This window comes from Equus caballus, chromosome 22, assembly GCF_041296265.1.
Source record: "Equus caballus isolate H_3958 breed thoroughbred chromosome 22, TB-T2T, whole genome shotgun sequence".
NCBI classification, from domain to species: domain Eukaryota; kingdom Metazoa; phylum Chordata; class Mammalia; order Perissodactyla; family Equidae; genus Equus; species Equus caballus.
The window spans coordinates 49,738,505-49,751,945 of record NC_091705.1 but is presented as its reverse complement, the minus strand read 5'-3'; the positions used below and the strand labels follow the sequence as shown (position 1 = coordinate 49,751,945).

General features: G+C 63.8%; 1 protein-coding gene across 1 annotated transcript in view; it reads right to left on the bottom strand.

The window, feature by feature from the left end:
- Positions 1-13,441, bottom strand: part of COL9A3 (collagen type IX alpha 3 chain) — a 22,322-nt gene extending 8,881 nt beyond the window's left edge. Inside the window, exons 1-24 of the mRNA XM_023626894.2 lie at positions 13,311-13,441; positions 12,639-12,707; positions 11,393-11,428; positions 10,704-10,775; positions 9,914-9,967; positions 8,692-8,727; positions 8,399-8,422; positions 8,092-8,145; positions 7,645-7,698; positions 7,241-7,282; positions 5,993-6,049; positions 5,548-5,601; positions 4,971-5,024; positions 4,616-4,669; positions 4,103-4,156; positions 3,613-3,666; positions 2,905-2,958; positions 1,894-1,947; positions 1,744-1,797; positions 1,442-1,486; positions 1,297-1,350; positions 1,170-1,223; positions 596-649; positions 404-475 (exon numbers count right to left, since the gene is read on the bottom strand). Coding sequence (XP_023482662.1) covers positions 404-475; positions 596-649; positions 1,170-1,223; positions 1,297-1,350; positions 1,442-1,486; positions 1,744-1,797; positions 1,894-1,947; positions 2,905-2,958; positions 3,613-3,666; positions 4,103-4,156; positions 4,616-4,669; positions 4,971-5,024; positions 5,548-5,601; positions 5,993-6,049; positions 7,241-7,282; positions 7,645-7,698; positions 8,092-8,145; positions 8,399-8,422; positions 8,692-8,727; positions 9,914-9,967; positions 10,704-10,775; positions 11,393-11,428; positions 12,639-12,707; positions 13,311-13,382 — 1,281 coding nt within the window. The 5' untranslated portion in view covers positions 13,383-13,441. The remainder of the gene's footprint in view (positions 1-403; positions 476-595; positions 650-1,169; positions 1,224-1,296; positions 1,351-1,441; positions 1,487-1,743; positions 1,798-1,893; positions 1,948-2,904; positions 2,959-3,612; positions 3,667-4,102; positions 4,157-4,615; positions 4,670-4,970; positions 5,025-5,547; positions 5,602-5,992; positions 6,050-7,240; positions 7,283-7,644; positions 7,699-8,091; positions 8,146-8,398; positions 8,423-8,691; positions 8,728-9,913; positions 9,968-10,703; positions 10,776-11,392; positions 11,429-12,638; positions 12,708-13,310) is intronic.

Here is a 13,441-nt window from a genome sequence, read left to right as displayed (position 1 = left end):
CAACCACCAACCAGCCTGGGGCGCTCTGTGCCCCGACTGTCACAGGACAACGGGGACCCCACAGTGAACCTACTGGCTGTCGTAAGACCACTAGGAAAGAGTCTCGAAAAGTTAGACAGCCAGTTACGGTAGTTTAGAGGGATGGTTTTCACACTTACAGTAACGTCACCCTGTGCCAAGTAAATCCTCTGCGGAACCCGACAGATAGAGTGAGCAGAAGGCCAGGAGCCGCTGGCCCCGGCCCCACAGGCCCCACAGAGCCCGGAGTGTGCAACTGCTGGGCACCAACAGTGTGTAAGACGTCCCTGCAGGACCTCTGACATAGGGCCCCCGTCTGTGTGTCCCATGGGACTGTGGATGTGGGGGTAGGGGTGGGACACCCCTTGCTGGGACAGCCACTTACCCGGTCACCTATGTCGCCTCGGAGACCCTGGGGACCCGGCAGCCCGGGGTCTCCCACACTGCCCTTCCGGCCCTACGGACAGAGACCCAGCTCATCAGTACCCACTAGGGAGCCCAGCAGGGACCCTTCACCCTGCCCAGCTAGCCCACCTGGGCTCACTGGACAAAAACCCTGACCCCAAACCTCACTCACCTGGAAACCTCGGACACCAGGGGCCCCAGGAGGGCCTTGTGGGCCCAGAGCACCCTGAAAGACAAAAGGAAGGTTTGAGTCCAGCTCTGCTTTCCCCAAGGGGCTGGGCAGACACAGGAGCTGGTCCTCGGCCATATAGCCCAATTGCTGGGGACAGAGGCGGGGGGCCATCCTAGGGGGAAAGTGGGGGGGTTGCAGAGGTCAGGCATGCCCTCAGGCCCCATGCATCAGCCAGACTTGGTGCCAGGCACCACTACCCAGGGCCTCCTGGAGCCCTGCAGCTGATGTCACCATATCTCGGTCTATGGCGGGAACATGAGGCTTGGGGAACTTCCACTGCAACTCCTGGGGCCCAAGGTGGGCAGCTCCCCTCAGCCGGGCATTGTGGCTTTGTTCCCTCGGCACAGAGGTCTCAAGGACAGGACCGCTCCAGCCTGGCCCTCACCATCTCCTGGCTTTCATGGGCTCGGCCCATTGATGCGTCCAAAACACCGCCCCAGCCCCCATGGAAACTGGGCCACACAGAGGCAGCTCCATGCCAATCCTCCCGTCCCAGGCTGTGCCCTCCACTCACCGCTGAGCCCCTGTGGCCAGCCTCGCCGCGCTCCCCAGGCACGCCAACGTCTCCCTACACACAGGGAGGGGGTAGTGTCAGCAGGGTCCACGCGCTGGGGTTAGGGGTGAGGGCAGTGGATACTTACTGGGATGCCAGGTTCTCCCGAGGGACCGGCCTCACCCAGCTCTCCAGCTCTGCCCTGCAGGGAAGAGACCCTGAGTGCCCTCCCGCATCCCCTGCATCCAGGACCCAGGTGCTGGCCCCGCTCCCGGGAGAAAGAAGCCACGTACCAGTTCTCCCTTCTCGCCCTTGGGCCCTGCTCGTCCTGGGAGACCCTGCAGGGCAGAGGTCAGGGGTCAGAGCTGCCGAGGCCATGGGCAGCAGCACACAGCCCGAGGCAGAGCACCCTCAAACAGTGGGCAGTCTCCCCCAGCCCTGCTGACCCTGACGAGGGCCTCCAACAGTTTCCTTGGCCTCAATGCAGAGACCCTTGCATGAGCCCCCACTCAGGGACCCATAGGAGACACCCCTGTCCTGGGAGTGCCCCCTGGCACAGTCCTTGGGGTCGCTGCAGGAAGCCCCGTGCACTCACCGGCAGCCCGTTGGGACCCTTCTCCCCTGGGGCACCATTGCGACCAGCCTCTCCCTGCAGGAGATTGTGGAGGAAAGGGGTGCTGAGGCCCAGGAGGCTGAACTCCCTGAAGACTCCTCCTCCCCTGCAGGCCGCCAGCTGAATACCAACCTTCTCGCCATCGAGTCCCGGCACGCCATCCCGGCCATCCTTGCCCGGCATGCCCTGGGGACAGAAGATAGTGTGAGACTGGGCAGGCAGCATGCCCCTCGCTCCTCCTCCTCCCCAATCCTGGGCAGCTCCCTTCCCCATCCCCTGCCTGCACTGGGCCTGCCCCTCTTGGTCCAGAGGATCCTGAATGCCCTGGGGTATCTGTGGTCTCACGGCTCAGTGGCCACGTGGTAACCTGTGCTGTAGGCAAGGGGGCATAGGTGCACAGAGGGGCTGCCGGTCTGAGCCCACACCCACCCTCCACATCTGCCCAGACTCGTCACAGTGCCCCAGGGAAGTCCCGTTGTAGCCCGTTTTACAGATAGGGAAACTGAGGCTGGGTGCTAGGATTTGGGCCCAGGCCTGCCTGACCTCACACTCTGGACTAATTCTGGAACCGAGGACACAGCCAAGTGCTGGGAAGGTGGCAGCAGGGCAGACGGTCTCCCCACATTTCCCCTCGTCAGCCCTGCCTCCTCACCCCCCGGCTGTCCTACACTGACGGGGGCACCCAAGAGCCTGTCCTCTAGGGCCACGGTGGGGAGGGGCCCAGAGAGGCCAGGAGGGAATGCAGGTCTGGGCTGAGCGTGGGCACGTAACAGTGACGAGGGGGCACAGGTGTGGAGGGCGGGCGCCCTAGGACCCTCTGAATGCCCGCACCTGTGCCCACCGTCTACCCCACCTGCCCTCACGTCTCACGTTCCCCTGGAACACAGATGAGCTCAACCTGAGACCCTCTACCTCCGCACGGTCAGGACAGCAACAGTTTTCAGGCCATGCAAAATGAAAAAGGGGGGCTGTTCAAGCACTATTGCACATTTCCAGATGCAACAGCAGGGCGTGAAACTGAGTGAGGGCCACACGTCCGTGCAGCCGCCCATGCAGAGCCCAGGACCTTGGAAGGAGGATAACCCCCGATGGGAAAAAGAGCGACATCAGTGTCTGCCCCAGTGCTGGGTAACACATACTCACCGGCTCTCCACCCGGCCCGGCCGCTCCGGGGACGCCTTTGGGACCAGGTCTGCCCTAAAAGACACACAAGGGCCGCAGATGGGAGGTGAGGAATGCTCCTGCAGATTATCTCATGGGTTCCTGGGGGCCCGGGCGGGAGCCGTAGGCACACCCAGTGCCCATCTTAGCATCCCGTGGACATTGCAGCATCGCGCGACCCCTCATGGACCGCTGGCTGCTAGGCTTAGTTCAGGGGAACACGAGCTTGTTTGGAGGCATCCGCAGGCGAAGGCCAGTTTGGGGACGGTCGCTTCAGTTCATTTCATGAGATGCTTAATCGTCTCTTGGCTTCACTTGTGTTCACTTGCTCAGCCCGAGAGTGGCTTTCTCTGTTCATTCATTCCCAGCGCAAGGCCGAGGACCACTGTCCAGGGCTCTCGACTATGTGTGTCAGTGGCCAGAATTCAGACCCAGGAGTCTGGTCCTATGGCCCCTGTCCAGCTACTCCAGAGAGGAGCTTGTCATCAGACGCAGCTTCAAGGAGCCGCTGGGGGCATGCGGGCCGGGCTGTGGGAGAAGAGCCTGGGGCGGGGGATTGCAGGGGGCCCCTCCCGGCCCAGCCCGCACAGGAGCAGTGGTCCCCCACCCCACGTCCCCCAGCACGTGCCATCCCTGTGTCCTCCCCCTCCCCGGAGATGAGGTTCTTCTCAAGGAAGTTCTCCCACTTACAAGGTCACCCTTGGGGCCTCGGAACCCCTCCGGGCCTCTCTCGCCTCTATCACCCTGAAATGACAAGGGGAGACAGGGACAGATTTAACAACAGGAAGTAAGTGGGAGAGCCAGACTGAGGTGTGATTGGCTGGGGTCAGCCCCGGAAGTGGTCAGAGAGAGCAGGACTGATGCTGCTGAGGGTGGCAGAGGCCAGAGAGATGCTAACCACACCTCACTTTATGTCCAGAAAGAGAAAGAACACAATCTCCCGTGAAAGACAAACTCCTTTGGTAAACTGGCCTCCCCTGGTATGCCCACAGGTACCTGCCCAGGTGTGCCCCTCAGGTGTGCCCACTCATGCCCCACAGGTGTGCCCATAGGACGGCTCAGCCCTGGGAAGGGCCCACGTAGTCCAGTGGGGCTGGGGGAGGCATCTGAGTGAGGGACAGGGAAGGGGACAGAGCCTGGGCCTGCCAGGGGCCACCCTCCACCCTAGACACGCACGTACCACTTTCCCGGGAGCTCCTGGGATTCCGGGGGGCCCTCGGAATCCAATGGGACCCTGTGGAGGAGAGGGGGGCATCTGGGGCCTCTCATCTGAAGCCTGGCCAGCATCCCCCAAAGGACCCAGCTCCACCTGGAGGGGCCCTGTCGCGAGCACCCCCACCTCAGCACCTCCCCAGCAGGTTTCTCCCCAATTAGCCACCCAGCAGTCCCCAAGCCCCTGTCCCCCTCCTGCATTTGCCAAGGTCTCCCCTCCTGTTCCCCACTTGCCCCTCCCCATCCCCTTGGGCCTAAGCCACAACAGCCTTCTTAGATCCCAGTTTTGGGAACCATGCACGTAAGCGGAGGCCCAGAGGCAGCCTTGCCGAAATCACACGGTCCACCTATGGCCACAGGTGAGGACTGGTGTTCATGGGGTCCATCTGACATCTGCAGTGGCCCCCCAACCACCTGGGCTGACCTGGCACTGGCCCACATCCGCCAAGGGGCTGGGCTGGGTGGGGGCTGGTAGACTTACCCGGTCCCCGGGGGGCCCGAGTGGCCCTGGCAGTCCTCGTAGCCCCCGAGGACCCTGCGGGGAGAGAGCTGAAGATGCAGGGCCCGGGCCAGCAGCCCCCAGGGACTTCTCACACCCCGGGAGCCACCACGGGGCACTGGTATCTTCCCAGAAGCCCTTGGTTTCAGCTCAGGACCTGGAGGGGGACGGGGGCCACCCTCCTGGGATCAGCAGCCTGGTGGAGGCAGGACCCTGGCCTGGTTTCCTTTGCGGGTGTTGGTGGACCGTCCCCTGCAGCGCTGAGCCGCCCAAGGCAGTGGCTGTCTAAGCGGCTCCTATCCTGCGTCCTTACCCCTGTCCAGCCCCCTCCACTCACCTGCAGCCCCACTGTGCCTGGGATGCCGGCAGGCCCAGGGGGGCCAGGGTCACCCTGCAAAGGAGGTGGAGAAAGTGGTGGTGAGCAGGTCAGCCCCGAGCTCTCCCGGGAGCTTTCATGCCCACCGGTCCCCTTGCCCACACCTGTGCAGTGGCGGGCATTGCCCCACTTCACAGCTGAGCCTCGGAGGCTGAGGGGGCACGTGGCCCCTGTTCCAGTAAGGCCCCCAGTGCTTCCCAGATGCCTTCTCCTGGCTGGCATGGGACCCTTCTGCTGGCCACTCCTGCCATACTAGAGGGCATCAGCTTGGCCCCCAGCCTGTGGGTGAGGACTGACAGATGCCTTCCATTGGGCACGGTGGCAGAGACCACCGGGCGCGGGGGCATCTGTCCCAGCTCTGCCCAGCCAGGCCTTGGGGAGGCATGCGTGGCAGCTGCTCAATCAGTGCACCCGTGATGCAGCCAGCACCCCCTCACTCACCCCACCAGAGTCCCAGCCCCCCACAAGCGCTCTTCGCTCCCTGCGGCCACTGCTTGGACCAGCAGTCCTGACACACCCGTGACACGCCCCTGCTCACCTTCTCCCCGTCCTTGCCGACTTCTCCTTGCTCCCCTTTGTAGCCCGTGGGTCCCTGAAAGCCAGTGGTGGGTGACAAGTCACAGGCCCACCTCCCAGCTCAGGTGGAGAAACCGAGGCCTGGTTGGGAGGGGGCAGGGCTGGGGGGGGCAGGGGGTTTGGGGCCTGATGCCAGCTCTCTCCTGAGCCCTCTCTCAATGCCTCCCAATCCTGAGGGACACGCCAGCGCCCACAGGTCACTAGTGTCAAGGGGGGATGGAGACAGAGCCAGGCCCCCAGGCAGGGCGGAAGGCCAGCCCCCTTTCTTCCTGCGACAACCCTGGAGCCAGGGCAGACTTTCTGGACCCCATCCCCTACCCGCCAGATCTCAGAGCTGGAGGCTGGGCTGCCTCCCATGGGCCATGAAGGCAAGCCCAGATCTGAGTCACCCCGTGGCCACCACTCACCTTGAACCCTGGCATTCCTGGGGGTCCAGGGGGGCCGGGCGGGCAGATGGCCGGGCACTGTTGGAAGACAGAGTGGTCAGCCCCCTCCCAGACAAACAGGGCCAGACGGCAGCTCTGAGCAGGACGCTGAGGTCAGCACCCAGGGGCCCTGAGATGGGCCTTTCTGCATGGGTGGAGGGGACCTCGGGCCACACAGGGGCCTCCTGGGGAGCCCAGACAGGGCTTCATTCATGCTGGCCGCGGGATGTGGTGAGGTGCTGCCGGAGCCAGACCTTGGCGGCTGGGCCCCTCACAGCCTCCTCCTCACAGCCCGGCTCCAATTTCCCAGCCTCAGTGCAGACGCCAGGTTCAAAGCAGCCATTCAGCACTGGTGGCTGCTGGCCTCACAAAGGGGCCTTCATCCCGTGCCCCGGCTCCCTGCAGGGAGCGTCAGGCCAGGCTTATCCTCCAGGCACAAACGTGCTTTAGGAGGAGATGTGTCCTTCAGACACAGACTCAAAGCTCCCTGCCTCAGATGGCGTGGGGATTCTAGATCATTCCATGGCTGATCTGGCACAGAGCTGGCACCATCAACCTCCTCCCCAACTGCTCCTGCCCGGCCCGTCATCAGGGGCCCAGCCATTCTCCTCACTCTGGGAGATCCCTCCCCTCCCTCTGGGACACCAACCAGTCAAGCGCTCGGGACACAAGGTGGGGCGAGAAGAGCTGGCAGACAGCACCAGCGGGCGAGCCAGACTGGGCCAGCTTCTTCCTTCAAGAGCACAAAACCCTCCTCCGTGACCCCAGCTGCTGACCCAGCCCACAGCCGCACAGAGCAGAGAAACAGACCCAGGGCCACCCCAGTAGCTGTTTTTCTTTTTACACGAGTGACAAAGCTCAAAGACCAAGACAAGAGTGAGTCTCAGACTCTAGTCCAGAACTTTCTGTGGTGGGCAAGCATTGTGTCTGCGCCACCCAGTGCAGCCGCCATTGGCCACGTGTGGCTGGGCACACTGAGTGCAGATTTGATTTTGCTTAAGTTAGGTTCACGCTGCTGCATGTGGCCGATGCATGGGGACAGTGCAGGGCTAGAGAGTGGCAGAGGTGGGGCTGGGGGGGCTGTCCCTAGGGAGCCCCTATCCCTGCCCTCCTGCAGGTAGGGAACCGGACCCTCCCCAGACAGGTTCCCAAGGCTGTGGACCCAGCCAGAGCCCCTCTCATCAAGGCAGGCACCCCCCACCCCCTGCAAAAATGGCTGCAAGTGCCTACCTGAAGGTCAGTAGCGCCTTCGGGGAGGACCCCTGGGTGACCCTGCAACACAGAGATGGCTGACTTTGACACCACCCACCCACCCTCCCTGCCATCCACCGCCTCCAGACCACCAGGAGACTCGGGGCCCTTCATCCCCCAAGGGTCACACTCTAGGCCTCCCTCCCCAAAGCGGACAGTGCTGGGTTCTGGGGGCCCATCTGCCAGGCAGGTGACAATGACAAAAACCACCTGTCCTGGGGACAGGGTGGCCGCTGGGCCTGAGCCCTATCCCTAAGTTGGCTGACCTCTGCTTCAGCCCTGAACTTGGCCCATGTCTGGGGAGTGGATCTGGGAAGGCTAGGGGGCCTGGTGACAGGGACATCAACAGTCACCCATGCCCGGAGTCTCTGCCTAGTACTTACAGGGGGTCCCGGAGGTCCTGGGGGGCCAGGGAGGCCTGGAAGTCCGGAGGGTCCCTGGGGGGGATTATGCCTTAGACAGAGCAGGACCAGCACCCTGCCCTGAGGTGAGGTGACCAGCTACTTCCAGAGAGAAACCTCCCTCCCTGACTGGGCCCTACGGGGACCCGCCCAGCTCCACCCACCTCCCCCGGCCCTGGCCTTTGCTGGGGTCCTCTGTGCTCATGAGGTCTGGTCTGCCCCTGTCCCTGGAGGTCAGCCAGGGCTTCCATCAAGGCCCTCCAGGAAAGGAAAGTGGGGGAGGGAGGAGGGGAGGGGGAGGAGAGAGAGAAGAAAGCGGGGAGGGGGAGTGGAAGCCCCTGGAGGATGAATCTGGAGCGTCTCTGCCTGCTGCTGCTGCTGAGCCTGCCTGCTCATACTGGTCGGGGAAGGTCTGGGGCAGCCACTCACCGGGGGGCCACGGAGGCCGAGTCCACCTGGGAGGCCACTCACCCCTGCCTCTCCCTGGGGGAGGTAAGGAAGTAAGAGATGGGGGATGGTACCCAAGGAGCTCTGGGGATCCTGGGGACTTCTGACCTCACTCCTGAATCCCCCTGCAGGGCCAGTCTGCCCACCCTGAAGGGACAGGGGCTGCAGGTGGGGGTCAGGTCCCTGCCCCCGAGGAGCCCCGCCCCCAGCCCTGATTTGGGTCCAGGCAGCCAGGTGGGCTCAGGGTGTGGGGGGCACGCTTGGGTGGGGAAGGGCTATCAGTACTCACGGGGGGTCCGGGGCGGCCTTTGCCCTGCAAAGCCAAGCAAGGAGTCAGAACTTGCTAGGGGCAGGAGGCGGTTTGCCCACAGCCCTCTTCCCTCAAGACGGTCAGGTGGGTCCTGGGGAAGAGCTCCTGGTGCAGGAGACCCTCCCCAGGGGAGAGAGGGCACAGCCTAGACGGTGTCCCAGGACCCCAGCCCAGGGATCAGCCCCCGGGAAAGGCAGAGACGGGAGACTCCTGGAGGACACCCCACCCTGGTGGGACCTCAAATGCCCACTGAGAAGAGAGGCGGTACTCACCCCCAGCCCAGGCGGCCCTGGGGGTCCCAGGTTTCCCTGTGGAAGGAAGCGGGCGTCAGGAGTGGGCTGGCCCTGGCACCCTCGCCTGTTTGCAAACTGGTCCCCCTCCCTCCCAAGTCCATCCTACAGCTCCTCTGAGGAGGGGTCCCTGCTCCACAGAAGGCTGAGATGGGGGGGACCTCTGATGCCCCAGTGCTCTGGGACGGCTCCTCTGCCAACAATCCTGCTGAGGAAAAGCCAGAAAAGGTCCTTTCCCAAGAGCCCTGCTGGAGACAAATGTGGAGAGGAGGACCACGTGTGCTGGGTGGGCCTCCAGGAAGGCCCAGCAGCAGGGCTGACCTGAGCCACACAGAAGCCCTCCGGTTAACCCACCTCAGAGGTCACTGAGACCTCCGACCTCCCAGGGAGCCTGGAACCTGGGGTGGCCCGGTCCTCTTCCTTCCTTGCATCCCAAAGACACTGTCCTTGCACCCTGTGCCCCTGTGCTCCCGCCCCCTCCACCCCCCGCAGGGTAAGTCCGCCCCTCCTGCAGCAAGCCTGGAGCTAGCCTACCCTCCCCACCTCCTCCCGCCCCCTCAGCACTGAAGGACCCGCTGGCCACAGGCAGCCACTCTCCCTTATTTCCAACTCAGAACACTCTCACCACTGAGGCCCCAAAGGCAGGGCCGTGTCCTTGTGTCCCCCCACCTGACTTCCCTGCCCTCTGCGCCCCAAGGAGGACCATGGGGCGGACAGTCACTTCTCGCAAGGAGGAAAGTTGAGCTCAGTTTTGCACTCAGAAGTCACGAGAGAAAGATCCTTCCTGAAGAGGGTCAGTCAGGAAGTGGTCTCAGTGGATGATGGTCAGACTTAGGGGACAGGCTGGGTGGCATGGGCCGCTCGGGTGGGCACAGAGAGGGGGTGGCGGTGCACCCGAGGAGGAAGGCACATAGAATCAGTCACCCCCAACCATACCAGCCTCCCAACACGGTCTGAATGCCAGGACAACTCTGAGCAGAGGCGAGTGTGGGACAGAGCACCATGGCCACTCGCCACCCCGTGCCCACCTGCCCTCTCCACCCCACCACAGGGCGGGACCCAGCCAGCCCCAGTCCTGCAGCTGTCCTCAGAACCACCAGCCCCATGCCTTGTGGACAGAGGGTCCTTGGCCTGGCCACCTCTGGCCAGGGACCTTGCCCTGAACTGAACCGAAGCCACTTGATGACATGGTTCAGGCACTTACCCGTTCTCCAGGGGCACCCTTGGGTCCTGGGGGCCCATCACGCCCTGTCAGGCCCTGGGGAGGGAGGCAGAGGGCTTGAGGGGTCACAGGGAAGGACATGCTCCCCGCAGGGGGAAGATCAAGCTTTGAGCCCTTCCATAACTAAACAAGAGTCCAGAGAGGCCACAGAGGCCCACGGCTCTGGCACCTTCCTCTCCTGGCCCCACCCACTGTCCACCTGGTATGCCCAGGGGCTCTGGCGGGAGGACGGGCCGCCAGTGACAGGAGCTCCTGCTGGAGTTGGCGGCCCAGCAGGCAGGAGAGTTCACTCCTTAGACCCCATTCCAGTCCTCACAAAGCCTGCTGGCCCTGAGGCCAGGCCTTGAGCCCCTGATGACCGATGGCAAGGCAGTCTGGAGCTGGGAGGGGCCTGGATAATGGGTGTTTGTTCCCAGACAAGCAAGAGCTGGTGGGACTTCCACCTCTGCTGTGGGTTGGCTCTGTCTGTGAGCCGCCAGGCCTTGGGCAGACACTAACCGGTCTGGGATGAAGGCCAAGGGACCCCTGCTGGGGGACATCCGGACATCTCTGGGCACTGGGCTTCCTGCTTGAGCAGGCCCAGCTGGAGAACAGCAATTACCTGACTCCAGGCCCAGAGGGGAATGGGAGGCCGCAGGGGGAGAGTGCTCTGGGAAGGGGGAGGAGAAAGGCTCTGGGGAGGGAGAGGGGAGAGGGACTCTAGGTAATGGTTGGGGCGGGGGCTTTCTGGGGAGGAGGAGGGGAGGAGCTCTGGGGACAGCGGCACACTCACGTCCACACCAGGCAGGCCTGGCAGCCCGGCCTCTCCTGCTTTCCCTGGCTTCCCCGGAGCCCCTTTCGGTCCCTGTCGGAGGAGAGGGCAGAGGCGTGAGAGAAGGTCGTCCGCCAGAAGCCCTTGGCCTTCACGGAGAAGAAAGGTGTCTTCCAGCTGGGGCTCTAGCAATTCGAGATGGGCCTCTCTCCGCCCTGCAGACCCTGACCCAGCTGGGGCTCCCCCGCCCAGCCCTTGCTGGCTTTGGGGGGCTGCCCTCTCCGATGACCTCCTCTCAGTCACACCTGTAGGACATTCACCTGGACCCTTGGTTTACCTGGTCGCTTCAGCCTCCCCAGCTAAGGACTGCTGGGTCGCTCTGTGGGACCCCCAGTGAGCCCAAGGACCCTCAACTCCTGGGTCTGAACAGTTGCGTGAGGGCTCAACTGTGGGACCTCTGACCGGCTGGACGTGCAGGGCTGTATGGACCCCTCCCCTGGCCTGTCCGGGCGCCGGCCCAAAGAAAGCTTCAAAGCCAGACCCTGCCCAGAGACGCTGGGCCCCGCGCTGTCCCCTCCCACCCCTCCTGGCTCAGCCCTCTGAGGCCCAGCGCCTGGGAAGTGGTGCAGACCCCTCTGTCCTAGGCCCACCTCCACCCCCCCAGACCAGAAGGGGGCTGCCCCTCTCCCCACTGCAGCCAGGACACTCACCGGGGGCCCAGGCAGACCTGGAGGGCCAACTTCTCCCTGTAGAGGAGGAGACGCCCACACGTGACCAAGAGTCCTTAGAAACCCCGTCCTAGGAGAGAAGAGGGGAGCCCCTCACCCCTCGTCCACATGTAAGGGCCACCTCCCCTCTAAGGCCACATGCAGAGGCAGCGGAGGGGGGCAGGGTGAGCTGGACAGATGGCTCAGTGCCTGCAGGGCCCGCACAGCTTTTGGGGACCACTTTCAGGTCACAGGGACATGATCCCCAGAAAGGAGGGGAAGCACCATGAAGCCCCTCCTCTCCACCCAACTGAAAAGCTTAAGAAAGTGGACCGAGAGGCCTCCCGCTCCACCTGGTCGGAGGTAGCGGCCCCCTAGATGCATAGAGGCCCAGGAAGACACCCCAGCCTCTGCCCTCACCTCCCGCCACGACCACTAGGCCTGGAATAAATCTTTCCCCAAGCCTTCCATGCCAAGTCTTAAGCAGACGTGTCCCCAGAAGGAACTATTCAGCTTGGCTCCAGTCAGCCTGGGAGCCCTGGGGCACCAGGTGCCCAGCCCCCACAGGAGGCCGGGGAGGAACACCTGAGCAACGGCCCTGCGAAGGGTCGGGGGAGGCTTAGGGCCATCAGGGCCGGGCAGGGCCTGGGGACTTCAAAGGAGGCTGAGGACCCGTGGGGGCTGCACCCAGGGAGCCATATGGGTGAGGAGAGGCCTTGTGGGGGTTCTCCGCCTTTCATGGAGGGGCTGGATGGGGGGCTTTCACCCCAGGTGGTCCCTGTCGGGGGGCAGGATTTCAGCCGCCTCTCCATATTGCTTGGGCCACACTTGGACTGAGGCACCCACGGAGTATGCCATCTCTGGGGCAGAGCCAGCCTCCAAGCTCCCTCCAAGGCTGGCTCCAGCCCCCAGCAGCCCCCACAAGACCCACCCAGAGGGACAGGACTCATACCTCCACCCCCAGAATCCAGGAGCACGGGCCCCTCCATTTCCAGTCCAAAGACCACCATGCGGCACCCCCACCTGCTCTGGGGATGCCATCCCCATGGGGTGTGCCCCAACTAGAAACAAGGATCATCTTTGTCCCGTTCCACATCCCACAAGGGGTGCTGGCTCATCACGTGATGTAACCCAGCTCTGGGAGGTGGACTGAGCATTTTCTCCATTGGGCCTGGGGGCTCAGGGAGGTTGAGGTCAGAGCTGGAACCCCACAGAACCCTCCGTGGCCCTTCCCAGCCCCCAAACTCACATCGATGCCGTCCTTGCCGGGCTTCCCAGGTGGCCCTTGGGGACCAGGGGGGCCTGGAGGTCCCGTTTTCTGAAAATGGAGAAATGTCATTAGGCAGCTGTGCCGCTGCCTCCTGTGGGGTGGGTACCCCTGGTTGGCCCTCAGGTCAGCCCGATGGAGTGTCCCTCTCCCCGATCCCAAGCACTGGGCCCTGTCAGGGGCACAACCCTGGACCGCCTCAGAGACCCCCGTGGCAATATCCATGCGCAATATCCATGCTGCTTGTTTGTTTGGCCAAGACGGGTTGCGTCCCAGCCCAGCAGGGAGCCGCTGGGAACAAAAGCGACATTGTGCGTCCTTGTTGGCGGCAGCAGCCAGACCCCAGCCAGGCAAGGACGGGGTGGCCTCCTGGGCTCATCCCCAAGGTGTCCCGGCATCTTTGGGGGTTCAGTTGGGCAACTGTGACTCCGTGCCACAGATGGCAAGGTGGGCTATGGGACAACAAGGCTGCACCAGCTTCTCCAAGCGCCCACGGCCCACAGCATCCCCGCCTCATTCGCTGGCCCAGAGTGGCTGGGGTGGGGGTTCACCCCTGGCTGCACTGCTTGATGTCTGAACTCAGAGCCCTGGATCCCCTACTCTGGGCCGCTGTTTGCCTGTGCGAGCCCAGCACGCCTGTAGCCCCATGCTCACCTGTGCCTCGGTCATGGTCACGGCCAGGAGCTGCCCGAGCAGGAGCAGGGCCAGGGTGGGGGCTCCGGCCATGGCTGCACTCGCTCTCTGAGCTGCGCCGGCGGCGGTGTCCAGCTCGGCTCGGGGCTCGG